The 17,241-nt window shown below is 37.2% G+C and overlaps 2 protein-coding genes across 2 annotated transcripts in view; both read right to left on the bottom strand.

Annotated features, from left to right (window-relative positions):
• Positions 1–2,027: 2,027 nt before the first annotated feature.
• LOC105444619 lies at positions 2,028–4,524 on the bottom strand. Its single transcript, XM_011679103.2, has 3 exons — positions 4,429–4,524; positions 3,296–3,422; positions 2,028–2,206 (listed from the first exon to the last, which is right to left on the bottom strand). The coding sequence occupies exons 1-3, from the start codon at positions 4,522–4,524 to the stop codon at positions 2,040–2,042; spliced, it is 390 nt and encodes a 129-aa protein (XP_011677405.1). The 3' UTR covers positions 2,028–2,039.
• Positions 4,525–4,542: 18 nt separating this feature from the next.
• LOC587525 (thrombospondin-1) overlaps positions 4,543–17,241 on the bottom strand; it is a 36,453-nt gene continuing 23,754 nt past the window's right edge. The window contains exons 17-31 of the mRNA XM_030993898.1: positions 15,973–16,047; positions 15,316–15,468; positions 14,710–14,931; positions 13,712–13,850; positions 12,658–12,832; positions 11,913–11,998; positions 10,612–10,707; positions 9,788–9,957; positions 9,165–9,407; positions 8,783–8,955; positions 7,995–8,138; positions 7,446–7,631; positions 6,871–6,971; positions 4,864–4,934; positions 4,543–4,560 (exon numbers count right to left, since the gene is read on the bottom strand). Of these exons, the coding sequence (XP_030849758.1) occupies positions 4,543–4,560; positions 4,864–4,934; positions 6,871–6,971; positions 7,446–7,631; positions 7,995–8,138; positions 8,783–8,955; positions 9,165–9,407; positions 9,788–9,957; positions 10,612–10,707; positions 11,913–11,998; positions 12,658–12,832; positions 13,712–13,850; positions 14,710–14,931; positions 15,316–15,468; positions 15,973–16,047 (2,052 nt within the window). The remainder of the gene's footprint in view (positions 4,561–4,863; positions 4,935–6,870; positions 6,972–7,445; positions 7,632–7,994; positions 8,139–8,782; positions 8,956–9,164; positions 9,408–9,787; positions 9,958–10,611; positions 10,708–11,912; positions 11,999–12,657; positions 12,833–13,711; positions 13,851–14,709; positions 14,932–15,315; positions 15,469–15,972; positions 16,048–17,241) is intronic.

The following is a 17,241-nucleotide window of genomic DNA, read 5'->3' as shown; positions in this document are numbered from 1 at the left end:
TTCGATTGACTTGAAGCCTATCTGCACTAGTTTGGCCAAGAGGGATTAGACCACCGTGAGTGGTCACTGGCAGGTATGTGGACCTAAAACAAGCCTCATATTTTTCAGTATACAAGTCTCCTTACTGTTAATTTAAGAAGAAGGTAGGCCTAGAATGAAGAATATATATTCACAACAAACACAACAAATACAAAAATATATATTCAGATAGATGACACCTAATTGAGCAGAGCTAGTACACATGGACGGTATAAAGAGGACGGCTTTTAATCACAGCATAAATTACAAAATGTTTATCTTAGAAATATTTGTAGATAGCACAATAGCCAGGACATTAAATTTCTGCTCAAAGTTCTTTGGAAGCCATAGAGACGTTGTAGAATGTGATATACAAGAACCGAATATTACTATTATTATTATGTCCCGTAAGTGTATGTGCAGGGACCCGTTTCACAATCCCCTTTTTAAATGACAAATGACAAAAATCAATGACAAATCTGCTGATGACCAATCAGAAGCAAGGATTTCACTGGCTTTTAACAAAAACTGTCATTTGTCACTGATGACAAGTTTAGTGAAATGGGGCTCAGGGACCCATTTCACAAAGCCCTTTTTTCAATGACTAATCTGTTGATGACCAATCAGAAGCAAGGATTTCACTGGCTTATAACAAAATCTGTCATTTGACACTGATGACAAGTTTAGTGAAATGGGGCTCAGGGACCCATTTCACAAAGCCTTTTTTTCAATGACTAATCTGCTGATGACCAATAAGAAGCAAGGATTTCACTGGCTCATAACAAAAACTGTAATTTGTCACTTATGACAAGTTTTGTGAAATGGGGCATATATCTTCAGTTTTACATGCTTGTCACACCACTCACTACTCAAGCAACCACTTTTTAATTTCTTATACATGTATGATGGAACCAGCTGGCACCCAGTGTACGATTAATGATACGTCTCTAACGATCATTACTCATACCGAATATTGCATGTTAGATATGGCGCGATACATATCCTTGGATATACATCCAGGGTTCAGTGACACAAAGACGTAACTCCATATTTTGCCAAAATGAGTATTTTGATATCAAAATGTTCAGAAAAATGTAGGCTTTCCAGGAAACACAAAGACTTAACTCCACCCAACACCCCATTGAAGTCAATGGCTAGTGAAACATGGACTTAACTCCTTAAGGCCCACGTACGTGCTCAGTGACACATAAACCACTTTTTTCTGAAAATGGCCAATATGGAGTTACGTCTTTGTGTCACTACCCCTCGACATGCAGTCCTGTTTTCTTTGGCAGGGGATAATATCTGAGCTTGGATCATATTTCTGTAAGAGTATCAACACTTTTTCTTCTCCCTTTCAGTTTCGGGTCAGGATAACAAAAATTCAAGCCCGCCATACCGGTAGACCAATTTTGGAAACGCCCTCCTCTCTCAAAAAAAAGTGGAAGCTCTTATTACCAATCATGTGAAAGAATTAATTTTTAACTAATATGTGATGACACAAATTTTGCCGGGGAACCGCCTACTAATTGATATCTTTGGTAAATTATCATTTTGATCTTGCCAGGATAGATATCGCGAACGCACTTCAACATTGAACTTTTGGGCATATATTTCTCAGAAGGCAATATTTAAACAATATTGAATGTATATTTTGCAGCCAAAACCCTTGAATCGCAAATTGACCACTACCGGCCTTTACCTTTAAACACTGCCTCACCAACGATTATCCAGAATGTTGTTTGTGATGTAAGCCTCGATCAATACATATATCTTTGGCTCAATCACAAAATTCTATGCTCTTGAACAGTTTAATAATATTTTAATATAGTGATCATAATTGTCATGAATAATAACATCTTTCCTTTTCCTCTTCCCTCTCGGGTCCAGGGTATAGCTCACTTCAAACCTTCTGGCTTCCAGCATACATGGTACACATAATGAATCCCCTGTCTTCATACTTAACATTGCTAGTTACTTAAGCTACTTTCTCTAGCCGTTTGTTTACTCTTGAGTTTTGATCATAATTCTGTATGCGTATCAGCGCTTCTCCGTCTTCTTCTCCGCCTTGAATCGGGGTACGTGATTTCAAACCTCCAAGCATCCAGAGTACTTGGAACAAACGCTGCTTCTCCTACGATCAAACCATGGTTATCATAGAGGGAATGGTCAACGAGCATGGTAGAACCTACATAAAAAGATAAGTCAAAGTTTGAATGCAAAGCTGCAGACTTTCATTGGAATATTTAAGTATTCTAATGGTAGAAAATCAGTAAATATGTTGACAAATCATTATTTTCCAGAAATAACAACACAACAGTTCTCAGATGCAGTGCTTTGCCGTTTTGTATCGAGGGGAAAAAATACATAACTGTCTATGACTTCACAAATCATGAATCTATATCCAAACGAAACACTATTCTTTCAAACTAAGGAAATTTAATTTATATTTTGGCAGTTTGATGCCTGCAGCACTGGAAGGGTTAAATTCAGTATTCTGTGTGCAACCCTCAGTATTCTGTGTAATCTTTGGCTCTTTCATATAAAGTCACATCATATTTCTAAGAAGAGCAGAGTGGAACACTGAAGAGTCTTCATCTTGTAAAACCCGGGTCCAGTGAGGACACAGGCATTGAAACCATCTATGCCTTTGGGGGTACAGAGTTCTAAAAGGTATCCCAGTGAAGGTATTCCAGGGAAGGTATTTCAGTGAAGGACACAAGCATTGAAACCCTCTAGGCCTTTGGGGGCACAGAGTTCGAAAAGGTATCCCAGTGAAGGTATTCCAGAGAAGGTATTTCAGTGAAGGACACATGCGTTGAAACCCTCTTTGCCTTTTGGGTGTACAGAGTTCTAAAAGGTATCCCAGTGAAGGTATTCCAGGGAAGGTATTTCAGTGAAGGACACAGGCGTTAAAACCCTCTATGCCTTTTGGGGTACAGATTTCTAAAAGGTATCCCAGTGAAGGTACTCCAGGGAAGGTATTTCAGTGAAGGACACAGGCATTAAACCCTCAAGGTCTTTAGGGGTACAGGGATCTTTGAGGAAGGAGCAGCCTAAAATGTGTTTCGTCTGTTCCTCCCACAGTCGCACAGTTCCTCCATCTTCACTATATAAAGCCCCATGTATGCATGCGAACTCTTCATTGTCCTATTCCAGTCTGAAGAGTCAAACATGCACAACACAAAGTCCCTAGAGCTGTTAATTAGCAACATCATCTAAACTTCATGACGAGGAATCTTGAGTAGGTCCTAGGTTCAAGCCTCATGCTACTTACCATCACTCTCGCTATCCATGGTATAGTGCCCATCAAGCAGCTTCTTGTGTTTCTGCCAGTCCAGCCCAGCAAGCTGCATGTGTTCCTCGATCTCAGAGTCCAGAAGAGCTAGACCCCAGACTCTGACCTAATGCAGAAAGGATTAAAGAGGCAGAAAGGATTAAAGATGCAGAAAGGATTAAAGACGCAGAAAGGATTAAACAGGCAGAATGCTATGCATGTTTCGATCATTCCCCCATATATGAAGCCAGATTTAATGCGTATCTTTGGGGTGAAAGAAACGTTGTGGAATGGATCAGAAAAGGTTGATTTTCTAGCATGTAAGTATTGGTGTGTACTGCAAGGTTCTGGAATTATCAAAATGAATAGAAATTTGGCCCAGTCTTGGTAAAGTTACAAGCACTGTGCACAGAAAGATGTATGGAACTACGCGATATCTATCCAGGCGGGATAGATATGATAATTTACCAAACATATCAATTAGTAGGCGGTTTCCTGGCAAAATTTGTATCATCGCGTATTAGTCAAAACATATACTTTCACATGATTGGTAATAAGAGCTTCCATTTCATTTTTTGAGAGGGGGGCGTTTCCAAAACTGGTCTTTACCTTTACCTTTAAGAATAATTGTATTTCAGTTGTCAGAGTATAAACTCTATTTGCTGTTAGGTAGGGCAAGCCACAATGTTTGTCCAACCTGGCAACAAATACTGTATGCTCTTCGCATTCTTAGTATTGAGATACAACTATTCATAACAGATGAATGAAATAGTTTGCGTGGAGGCACTTCACAAAGACGCATGCATTAAGTTTGGTTACATTACGAAAATAGCATATTGTACTGCCTCTTTGGAACTTTGACCCTTACTTGTATACATTATATGACGGTGTAAACATTGTAAGGGAAATCATTGTTTTTAGAAATAAATATATACATGCCATCCTGTCCCAGCAAAAATTAGGAATCTCTCCAAGGCAAAATTATGAATAAAGTATATTTTCTTTACTTTATACACAGAATATTTCAGAAATAGAGAGGTTGAAGACAATAGCTTGAAGGCCAAAAAATATGAATCATTTCTAAAAAAAAAATAGGAATGGTTGGCAGCTATGTAAAAAATAGTCTTACATACCTCATCCATTGTTCCCTTGAATAGGTTACTGCTGTTATCAGCTCCAACATATAAATCAACATCAGAGTCCTGTAAGACAAAATACGTTACAATCATTTACATTGAAAATCAATGCTACAGGTATCGATCATGCTAGTTTATGATAAGAAGGAGTGAGAAAAAGAAAACAAGGAAAAGGGGGAGATAAGAGTGAGATAAAGACTGAGAAAATGAAGGAGAAAAAGGGGGAAATAAAACATGATTTGGAGACAGAAAGAAAGGAAGAGAGAGAGAGAAGGGGTGGAAGGAGGGAAATAAATTAGAATTAGAAATGGAAAACAAGCAAGATATATAGAGATACGAAAATGTACACAAAGATATAAATTGAAAAAAGATACGTAAGGAAAGAGAAATTTAGACTTTCAGAGAAACAAACGTAGATTTCGATTTACTTACCCATATACGAGCTGGCACACTGGTGGTTTCACCTTCTAACGTTCCATTCACAAACACAGATAAGATGCATTCTGGAGATTAAAAGAAATGAAATAGCATCAAAATCTTTGGACATTAATTCCTCCCTTTGCTTCTAAATCCTAAAGTAGGCTTACTGTTCACTTTATTAACAACGATCTAGATGTAATAACCCATCATCATCACTATAAAGTGCGTCTCAGAAAAAATGAAACCGAGAAGTATCGATGTTTTATCATAACTTAATCACAATTATAATTAGTAAATGACACATATTTGTAAAGCTTAGATCCTTCTCTTTCATTTGATGTAAGTCATATAATACATATTTCACGCATGAGTGATTAAAATGAATTTGAAGAGAGGAAACCAAAAAATCATTTGGCGGACGGTATCTGAATTTCAAAGAGAAAATCGCATTTCTAGAAAGTTGAGTTTCTGCCTTTTCATATGACACGTCAATCAGGAAAAAATGAGCTAGGAATAACAAAGTTCTGTTTGTTTAAAGTAGTGCTTGCATTTCCTTAGTTTTATTAAACGAATTCGTTTTCACTGGCTATCTGCCGTAGCAAGAAAAGGAATTAACAGAAGACTTAACTCCGTTTCGTTGACAATCAGCCGTAGACGACAGACTTAATGCATGGCTGATTGTCAACGAAACGGAGTTAAGTCTTTTGTCAATTTTGCTAGTTGCTACGGCAGGCAGCCAGTGAAAACGAATTCATTTGATAAAATTATGGAAATGCAAGCACTACTTTAAACAAACATAACTTTGTCATTCCTTGCTCATTTTTCCTGATTGAGATGTCATATGAAAGGGCAGAGACTTAACTTTCTAGAAATTTGATTTTCTCTTTGAAATTTAGATACCGTCCGCCAAATGAATTTTTGGTTTCCTCTCTTCAAATTCATTTTAATCACTCATGCGTGCAATATGCATTATATAAGTGGCATCGCATGAAAGAGGATGATCTAAGCTTTCCAAACATGTGTCATTTATTAATTATAAATGTGAATAGATTATGATAAGACATCGATAATTCTCGCTTTCCTTTTTTTTGGGGGACGCAGTGTACATCAAAGTCATTATTTTATCTCTTACAAGTTACTGACTTTTGCGCCATGATGACACTCCCTCCCTCCACTTCTTCTTGTCTTGAGCACCCTCCTCATTTAGACCATCCTCAATGCTTTCTTTTTTCACCATATTTTTCCATAGAATTTTCGGTCTTCCTTTCCCTCTCATGCCATCAACTTCCAGGGAACTGTGAATGCAGCATCTAATAATCTGTTTTCAATCCTCCATGTAAATGTAAATCGCATATCTTCACAATAATATCAAGCAAATTAAAAAATACGTGGGAAAATGTATTTGAACGGCTCCTCCAGTAATATATATGTATATATATATATATATATAGGATTTATTGAAATCAAAGCAAATCACATCAAAAACCAAGAACGAACAGTCCGAAGACGTGACACCTGTCTTGGGTACAATATAAAATTTAAATCAAGTGTACATAATAAAGCAAATAAAGAATTAGGATCAGGCGCAATTTTCGAAGAATGATTTTAGAGGGAGGAGTTTAGGAGGGTGGGGAATTGTGGGTTCTGGCTTTCTTTTTAAAGTGCCTCACATAAATTATTAATAATCAAGTAATTTAATTTATTTGTATATTTATTTAATTATTATTATTATTATTATTTTTTATTTTTTTATAAATATTTATTTATTTATTTATTTATTTATTTATTATTGTTATTATTATTATTATTATTATTTTATTATTATTATTATTTTTTTTTTTATTTATTTATTTATTTATTTATTTATTTATTTATTTTTTTTTTTTTTTGGGGGGGGGGTTAAGGTTCTTGCATTGATGTGCCTTGCTTACATTAATTCATGATTAAGACAATTTGTTGATAAGGGGGACTTGAACCCTGGCCCCCCTCTAGAACAGCTTCTGGTAAAGATGAACATACCCTGTGCGTCTAGTCTGAGAGCTACATGGTTCCAGGCATCTTCTACCAACGGACTGCTTGTAGCATTCACAAAGAAGCTACCGTACCTCCCATAGACATAGCTGAAAGGATATCAAAACAATCAAAGGAAAACATGATTTATCGAGCTAAGAGCAATATCATATCAATGTTCATTGATATCAGTATACTGAAAATACTAACAGTTTCATGGATTTCATTTATCACAATTTCAAAATAGGTAACCACTCAAAGATTTTTCTCAAAAACTAAAACCTACCCTATTTTTGTTATTTGTAGTCATGCTTTGAAGTAATCAACCATAACCTCAGGAACACAATTAATACATGTGAACAATAACGATACCACAAATAATAAATCATTTCACTGTGATATAGGCGTAACACCTTACTTATCTTCAATTGTAAGATAAACAAGTTGTTATCTGCTGCCCCAAACACTGGTACCTTTTTGCTGGCGTATCCTGTCTCTACACTCTTCTTTAATACACACAAACCAGTAGAAACACCTAAACCAAAGGCAAAATTCACTCACTAGACCAGCAATGTAGTACTTACCCATCTTCTATGGTAAGATACACACTGTTATCTGCTGCACTAAACACTGGTAGCTTTGTGCTGGGGTAACCGGCCTCCAGGTAGCACCAGGCTTCCAATGTAAAACTCTCATCGATGTCTAGGGTTTGTATACTAGGCAGTATGACGTAATCATCAGAGCCATCAAACTTGAGAGCTTGATTTAACCTGGTAAATAAAAATATAAGATTTGCATTACTATTATAATTGATGCAAAAAAGCTATCGCATCCAATTCACATAACAATTCAGGTATGAATAAAAAAAAATAGTATCAAGTGCTATAAAAATGTAAATAATTATTATCATTGTGATATATAATACTGATTCAACTTTATATATGCTTTATATATGTCTTTTTCATGTGCAAACACAGTTCAAAACAGAAGTCAGAAAAGTTTGTAATAGAGCTGCAAATATCATATTTAACTCTTTGTTTGCTTTATTCATCTTTCTGCGCGGTTGCTTGTTTGCCACAAGTGCAATTTAGTAGAAAACAATAGAGAACTAATAATAGAGTAGTAATACCTACCTATCTGCACAATCATATTTCATATGAGAGAAGATGATATCGGGCTGATCGTACACAAAGACTCCAAGACGACCTCCTAGGAAGGTCGTGTCATAGAGGTCACCAGTATCTGTCAAGGTCACATCACCAGACTTGATGGTAACCCTGAAACACAAACAGGGAAAGAAAATATGATGATGCCTTTAACCAGATTTCAAAGCATGTGGGACCCTCTCTTGGCTTTAAGATTTTGGATTTGAAATTTGGTGTTAGTTTAAGGGATTGGGTATCTTTCACTCAGATTCTAAACAAAATCGTGGAATTAGCTCATGCTGCAACCATAAACATAAACCTTTAAATTATGCCTCTTATTTTTTTTTACTTATCAAATTATCGCTCTTTTTATCCAACTATTGCCCTTTTCTAGTTATGAATCATAATTAATTAATATACTATTGACAACAAAATAACCTATATTGCTATAATGAATGAATAAGCTTGAGATCTTCTTATATAAACATGACAGGATCGTGTCATACAAACTCATCCGCAAACTCACTATCATATCCATCGTAAACATTCTTACAACCATCATCATCATCTGCATCATCGTAATCAAATCAACATCATCATCATCAGCAGAAGCAACGGCATTGTCATTATCATCATTATTATCATCCCTAACATCATTATCACCACCTTCATCATCATCATCATCATCTGCATCCTCATCATCATCATTATCTTCCTTATCATCACCATCATCATCATCATCATCACCATCACCATCATCATTACTGTAAACATACCTAATAATGCCAATAGATGGTCTATAAGTAAGTCTCCATAGGTAAGCTGTCCTATGTTGCCATCCCTGCATTAACGGGTCGTGCCACATCAATTCTACTTCGTTGGATGTTGTATAAGAATGCCACAAAGCATTTGCTAGAGTTATACCAGGTCCCGTTGTCGAATGAACCTTCTGTTCTTCAAAGAAAAATTCAAAATTGATTTAATCAACTGAAATACATTATTCAATCTGTCAATACAACATTTTGAGGTGGCATTTACTTCGCAATCATGATTATCATTATTAATTATTTGGCGTCACCTGTGCCTGAGAGGCAAAGCAAACTAAATCACTGTAACCCTAATTGGATCTCTCTGAAATGAAAGTGTGGAAAGACTTGCCTTGATCTGCAATCCCTTGATACCAGCATACTGCGTTTCCTTATTGAGGTTGATGTGTTTCCACATCGCTACGTAGAACTTCCTATTGCTCTGGTAGCCAAAGACGAAGCCCATGTAGTTCCCGCCATCATCTCCGTTCACATACATGGTGACCCGGAAGTCGACCGGTCCGAGGGTGTCGGAGCCAATTAGCATCACGGGGGAGGAGATGGAGGAGGAGTTGAAGAGATGTACCTCCTTGCCCTGGGTGAGAGAGAGAGAGAGAGAGAGAAAGAGAGAGGAGACCATTTGAAACGATCATATGTATTATCACTAGAATGAGATAGATAGAGAGAGATAAAGAGAGAGAGAGAGAGAGAAGGAGAAAGAGAGAGCGAATAGAGGAGAAGGTTGAGTGATGGTAGGAGGTAGAACTGTTTAAAAACATAAGAGAAGAAGGAAATGTAAAGAACTAGAGAAAGTAAGTGTTGGAAAAATAGAGATAAATGAACTCCTTAAAGAAGTAACTTATCATTACAAAGTGGTAGAGTTTTTTTCATGAAACTGTTCATTTTTTCATGCCAGATGTTTACACACACAATGCCCCATATTATTTCCTCAAAAATCAAATTGCAATAACTTACTGAATCTGTTAAATACCAAGATGGCGGATCATCAACTGTCTCTAGGTTGACCGAGATGTAGGGGTCAAAGTTCGTTGTGTGGTAGCGATTACTCTTGGGACAGTTTTCATTGCCATCTAGTACACCATCACCATCATAGTCTGTCTCACATACATCTCCAATGAGGTTACCTAAAACATGTCATAGAAACAAATAGATGGGACTGAGATGTAGGGGTCAAAGGTTACCAAGGACACCTAAGACACAACATTAAAATGCAGAGGTCAAGGTTTATTGTGTGTTATCAATTAATAGCTCTTGATCCAGATGTCATCGTCATTTTCTTTATAATCTGTCTCATTCGAATGTCCTATGAGATAACCTAGATCATGACACAGAAACAAATGAATGAGACTTTGAAATATATACACTTTATTAAAATGATTTACAGGCAGCACACAGCTGAAATAATTTGGCTGTCACATATTGATAACTTAGTAGTAAGATGGAAAAATGAAGGTGGGAGACAAGAGAGAAATAACGAGGTGGGGGGGGGGGGGTGGAAGGGAAAGATTATTAGGTACAGAATGATGTACATGTAAGCGAGAGCACAAATGTGTAGAGAGAAAAGGGGAGAGAGCAATATACCAGTTTACGGTTATGAGCGCCATTTTAATAGACGGGCTGTGCGCTCACATCATATTTGCATGGGCGCCGTCTTTATATACGCCTAAACCACTGACCTCTAGAGGTCAATGGTTTGTTTACCCGTCTATTAAAATGGTGCCCATGTCTGCATATGCGCACTGTTGTAACCGTGAACTGGTGTATTTATATGTACATACCATCATCATCAGCCTGGTCAGCATTGGAATACAGAGGGCAGTTGTCAGAGCCGTTTGGAACTCCATCGCCATCTTTATCATCATCACAAATATCACCTTCAATTCATCACAGAAAGAAAAGATTAATATGGATGATCATTTCATTATAGATCATATTCAACCTTTGCCGCGAATGTAAATAAAAACAGACATCATAAATGAAAATTCTATATCCCTACCACTCACTCATTGAGTCTCTCACTCTCTCACTCACTCACAAACTTACTCTCTCTCGGATCTCTCTCTCTTTCTCACACATAAACATACCCATGTACTCACCCAACCCTCCCTTGTTTATGAATAACAAGTTACAATATCTGATAACAGCTCCTGAAAAACGAATGAAGGAATTATATCAGAACGAAGAACAATTCAAACGAATGCACAAAAGCAAAATAAGAAGTAAATAATCGAACAATGAACATTTCAAGGAAAAGCAATAAGATACCATAAAAAACGAATGAAGGAATTATATCGGAACCATGAACAAAATTGTGGCATTTGATTGGCTGAGAGCAAATTAGTCATAGAAATTTAGGATTTGTTATTGATAACAAGTTTTATAAAACGTGGCTCAGGGTCCCCATTTCACAAAACTTGTCATCAGTGACAAATGACAGCTTTTGTTATAAGCTAGTGAAATCCTTGCTTCTGATTGGTTATCAGCGGATTTGTCACTGATTTTCGTAATTTTTTCATTGAAAAGGCTTTGTGAAACAGGTCCTGATCATTTGCTATCTACCATAGATGTGAAACAACTTAGATATAACAAAATCACACTTTTAGAGAAAATGTGTCTTGTTAGGCGCAAGACAGGTTTTAACTCACTCATGTACTTCAGGACTGAGTTGATGCCTCTCCTGCTCTTTATAGACAATGTATCTTATCTCTTCTTAGGTCACATGAATCTCTTTGCAATTACCTCTTTATCAGAAAGCAGTAATTATGAATGTCACACAACCCTCCCTTCTCTCTCTCTACTTCTCTCTCTCTCTCTCTCTCTCTTACTCTCTCCCTCCACCCCTCCCTCTCTCTCGCTCTCTCTCCCTACTTCTCCGAAAGTTCTCTCTCTCTCTCTACTTCTCTCCCTGGTTTTCTCTCTCTATCTCTCTCCCTCTATCTATCCCACCCCTCTCTCTCTCTCCCTCTCTCACCTCCTCTCCCTTTCTCTCACCCCCCTCTCTCTCTCTCTAATCCCCCCTCTTCTCAAGTAAACAAGCTCAATTTGTAATAACATGCAACATGTACTCCAAACAACTCACCTACGCCGTCGCTATCTGTATCTGTTTGGTCTGCATTGGGTATAACCAAGCAATTATCAGCAATATCAATTATCCCATCACCATCACTGAAACAAACAGGATAAAGGGAGCAAATAAGGAATCTTTACACAAGCACATAAATGTTGCATTAAACAAGACAAACATACATGAACCGTTTGCGATTGAGGCACATTCGTATAGATATGGCCAATAAAGACAAGAACATATTGATTTCAACTGACTTAAAATGATTATCGAGTTCATTCCCGATCAAACAAATAACCAAAGAAGCATATACACTGTACCTTGGTTTTAGAATGATTTGTCATCTAAATGTACTAGGAAAGAATATCAATAATTTATCCTCATAGTTATCATTATCTTTATTATTCACTTCAGATTTTATTTGTATGAAAAAAATGAGATAGTCACCTTGTAACCAAAAGGGGAGTGTTTCACAACGACTAAGAGCAACGTTAAGTTGGACTTAAATTATGGCAGGACATGCATGCCACTGTTTGCTCTCAACATTTACTGGCATTGGTCTCTCAAGGGACATACAAATCATTGTCACAAATGAACAGAATTTACATTGGTTGATAATTATTGAAGAACAAATTATTATCTAAAGATCATAATGGTGACAGAAACCAGTGGCATGAATGGCCTGCCATAGTTAAATCCAACTTAAAGTCGACCTTAGTCTTTGTGAAGCACCCCCCCCCCCTGATGCGATTATTCTTACCGGTCTATATTGGTACCATCATAATCATCACACATATCTCCGAAGCCATTTTGATCCGTGTCGGTCTGCGTCGGATTTGAGTTATCTGGGCAGTTGTCACAGACGTCTCCAAATCCGTCAAAATCGGAGTCCCTCTGATCAGTGCTGTTGTACAGAGGACATTTATCTAAGTTGTCTGGAATTCCTATACAAAGAGAAAACAAGGTTTGAAGGTCAAAGAAGGTTTAAAACTGGGTCACTGGTCAGTCATTCCCTACCCCATCAATAACAAATGCTAAATTTATATGGCAAATTATCTCTCAGCCAATCAAATGCCACGATTTCCGTAGCTTATAACAGTGATTGTTATACTTGTTATTGATAACTAGTTCTATGAAACAGGACCCTTATCAGTGGTGCTGAACTGAAGACAGTTATCAGGCTGTAAACGATCCCTATTCATAAAAAGGTGATTATTTTGTATGATGATCTTATTCTTATGTAGGCCTACATCTTCTCAGAGACATTTTTCTTGAAATCCAATCTGTGAAAATTATCCATATGTTACAAAGAAATCAGAAAACAAAATCATTTAATATGAAACCCAGGGGGTTGTTTCACAAAGACTAAGATCGACTTTAAGTTGGACTTAACTATGGTAGGCAATTCATACTATTGGTTGCTCTCACCATTATGATCTTTACATAATATTTTTTCCTTCAATATGGCATTACCCCAAAATGAAAATTCTGTAGATTTGTGACCATGATTTGTACGTCCCTTGAAATACCAATGCCGATAAATGTCGGAAACAGTGGCATGAAAGGCCTGCCATTTTTGAGTCCAACTTAAAGTTGATCTTAGTTTTTGTGAAACACCACCAGGTGATATAAGGGGATAGAAAGAGAATGACAGGGAGGTAGATAAACACCAAGATAGAATTATGTTTATCAAACCCTCTGCATGGAAAATAATATATAGAACTATCACTTTCATGTTAATATAAATCTACAAAACGGTGAGTCAGGATAAAAAAAAAAAATCTTTTTACCATCTCCATCGTCATCATCATCACATTCATCCCCCAATCCGTCACCATCGGTATCGACCTGGTCCCGATCAAAGGTCAAATTACGGCAGACATCACAAGCATCCCCATAGCCGTCTCCATCTTCGTCAACTTGATTCTGATTGGATACATACTGACAGTTATCCTGTAATGGCAAATGATAATAATGAATGTTATTATAACATAATATTAATGACTATTATCATTACAAAAAATTGTGACTATCAATGTAATAGTAGTGAGTATTATCTAGCCATCCATTATACATACCTGGTAGCAAAAATGATCCTGAGAAAAAAAAGTAATTGCAATGACTATTATCTTTGTAATGGTAATTTAAGTATAAAGCCACCACCATCCGTGTAACCTTGATTCTGACTTAATTGCTCACATACTGACAGTTATTTATGATACGCCCATTTTTTAGGAATGATTAAAGAATTGGGCTATAAAGGAAATAAAATTGAATTGAATGGAGTTGAATTCATTCACCACTTCCATAAAAACCTGCAAGCCCAAAGAATAAAATGAAATATTTTCTACAAATATGGATAAGACAATAAAATGGAAAATACGCTAAAGAAGATTACGAGTGGGTGGATCATCGCAAAGTTACAGAAACTTATAGGTACATGATCCTACACAAAACGCAAAAACTAACGCACAAAAATATTTGAAAAAAAAGGGACAAAGAAATAATAAATTGGTAATTACACACATTAAAAATTATGGTTCTCAAATTCAAAGCTTCTGCATCAGGTGAGGTGTTATATTATAATTAAACTGATTAAAGCCTTACTGCACTATTTATAGCTAATTGTGCCCTCTCTATAGCAAACAATGCCTTATCGGTGACCATTGGTCTTCCATGATCCCCTTTTTCTTATGTTAATTGTGAGCTGATTTGATGAGATAACCATATGTCGGTGACCATGGTGGGAGGTCTAATCCCTCCTAGCCAAACTAATACAGAGGGGCTTTAAATAAATGCAAAATTAGCTCACCTTTTGATCATAGATGTGATCATTATCATCATCCCTATCACACTCGTCTCCGATCTGATCACCGTCGGCATCCTCCTGCCCGCTATTCGGTACAAACTCACAATTGTCTGCCTTGCATTCGTTGCTTGAACCATCACTGCATTCAAGCGACACTACAGGTCGGCCGTCCATGTCGATATCGACTCCACAGAACTCACCGTTACCAGCATACCCATCATTGCACTGGGAGAAATTTGAATTCAATTCCATGTTTGTATTCGTCCATATAAAGATGATATAAACATTTTACACTGGATATTTACAAACCAGAAAAGACTTAATAACAACGAGAATAGTAATTATAGAAATACAATATGCATGAAAAATATACATGACCAAAATCTAGAGTGACATTATATATGGGATGACATGATAGTGACAAAGTACATGTTTGCATGAAAGTTTAGATTCTTTTTTGTTCATTGCATTATTTCATATATTTTGTTTTAATTTTATTTGTATTTCCCTTAATTGTCTAAATTAATGTTTTTATTGAGAACGACAAGTCATGAAGGTATGTCAACAAATTATGTCACTTGAAGATGATTTGAAATATATATTTCTTACCTCACAAGTAAATGTATCAGCTCCTGTTGACGTGCAGGTTGCGTTGTCATGGCAATTATCCAAACTCAAAGCACAGAAGTCTCTAGCTGGTGTACAACCAGCCACATTGTTCCCAAGATAGCCAGGTGGACACGTACCACAAGAATAACTCCCCTGCAAATATTTTCAGGAGAACAAAAAAATATGAGAGTGAGAAGAGAAGGGAAGAAAATAGTTGTAGAAGAAAGGAGAGGAGAGGAGAGGAGAAGAGAGGAGAGAATAAAAGATAATAGAAGAGAAGAGAAGAGTTGAAGAAGAGAGGAGAGGAGAGGAGAGGGTAAAAGACAAGAGAAGAGAAGGCAAGATTTGAAGAAGAAGAGTAGAAAATTTGAATCCTATGAACAACAGAATATTTGTGAGCGGAGAAAAAAAAAAAATAGTCAACAATACTCAAGGAGCCTCTATATATATGACACCTTGAATGAAATAATGATGATAATAAAAAAATGGCATCTAACAACATTCTCCCCTTTTGAGTAAAACAATTGGAAAAAGAGGAAAAAATAGGGATAAAATAAGGGGAAATAGAGGTCAAATCGGGAGAAAAAAAATCGGGGAAAAAATATAAATAAATAGGGAAACCGATTTAAATTGGGTAATTATTAGGCCTGATCTTACCACTGTATTAATACATTCCACGTCAGGATCACAGCCTCCGTTGTCTACAGCGCATTCTTCTACATCAGAACACACCTGCAGATTCACAAGACAAACAAAATAATATTAGTTGAAATATATATGGGAAAGGACCATCTAAATGGCTGAATGAATTAACATTAACATTCCTCTTCACATTGTAGATAATATACTACTGTCTTTTTATCGTTTTATACTTATTTAAAAAAATGAATTAGGCGAGGAACGAGGGAGCAGTGGCATAATGGGCAAAAACGTTTTTTTTTGGGGGGGAGAAAAAAAATCCGCATCACCATCACTCTTACACATCACGCAGGCCCTGGAAACGTTTTTCAAAGTGGGGGGGGGGGGGGGGCTAAAGTATTTACGATCAGGTAGAGCAAAGCAAAGTGGAACGTAAATTGGCGTAGGGTCCAGGGGAAAAGCCCCGTCGGGTGTCAAGGGGCGGAGCCTGATGAAGCTCAGGGTTTTTGGGCATCTATTAAGGTCAGATGAGCATCCTTGGGGCGGAGCCCCCGGAAGCTCAGGGGTTTTAGGCATTAAATTACGATCAGATGAGCATCCAGGGGCCGCCTTAGGGCCCTTGGTGGGGTCCAGGGGGCAGGGCACCCGGAAGGTCAGAGAAAAATCAGGCCTTTTTTACAACATTTGTAAATCACTGGTATCGAATTAGAAATAAACCACGTTTGAATTTCATTTGGGGGAACTGCCCCCAAAGCCCCCGCCCCCATCAGTACGCAAATGCGAGGGAGCATAGTGAATGAGAGGGGTGAAGGTGACCGAAGTGACTACCCCCTCACAGGTTTTGTTGTATTAAAGAAATGACATTCCTTAGCAAAACTATAGTATAACGTTAGCAATATACTTTTTTTCACCCTTCAATTTTCTCGGTATTTACTCGTACATTTTGAAGGATATTATGCGAGGGAGCGTAGCTACCGAGTGAGAAGATTTTTTCATTTGTATTTGTTTAAGCGCTGTACTCTTGGGCCCTCCAGAGCCTAAAAGTGTGTTGCAGTCTTTAGTCAGTATTTGCTATACATTTTTGTGTGAGCACTTTTTCAAATTTAGAGGGGGGGGGGGGACGATCCCCTCTAAGAAAAAACAATCGAGGGGGGGGGGAGACATCCCCCTTTCCCCCGCGATCGCTGCCCCTGGTCACATGTCATTTATTTCTAATTTTGAACATTCATTGTAAGTTTTGTTGGATTTTTTGTGAGAATTTATTTTCTATTATTACTAGAACTCAAG

This window comes from Strongylocentrotus purpuratus, unplaced genomic scaffold, assembly GCF_000002235.5.
Source record: "Strongylocentrotus purpuratus isolate Spur 01 unplaced genomic scaffold, Spur_5.0 spur5_scaffold_20, whole genome shotgun sequence".
NCBI lineage: Eukaryota > Metazoa > Echinodermata > Echinoidea > Camarodonta > Strongylocentrotidae > Strongylocentrotus > Strongylocentrotus purpuratus.
Note: the sequence above shows the minus strand (reverse complement) of the source record. Positions and strands in the feature narration are given on the sequence as shown.

Bases quoted from the DNA above. Each gene is read 5' to 3' on its own strand.
- LOC105444619 (XM_011679103.2), bottom strand. From the start codon at position 4,524: ATGATTGTAACGTATTTTGTCTTACAGGACTCTGATGTTGATTTATAT. The intron at 3,423-4,428 runs GTATGTAAGACT...TTTCTGCATTAG, and splicing joins TCAAGGGAACAATGGATGAG to GTCAGAGTCTGGGGTCTAGC. The intron at 2,207-3,295 runs GTAAGTAGCATG...CTTTTTATGTAG, and splicing joins CATGGATAGCGAGAGTGATG to GTTCTACCATGCTCGTTGAC.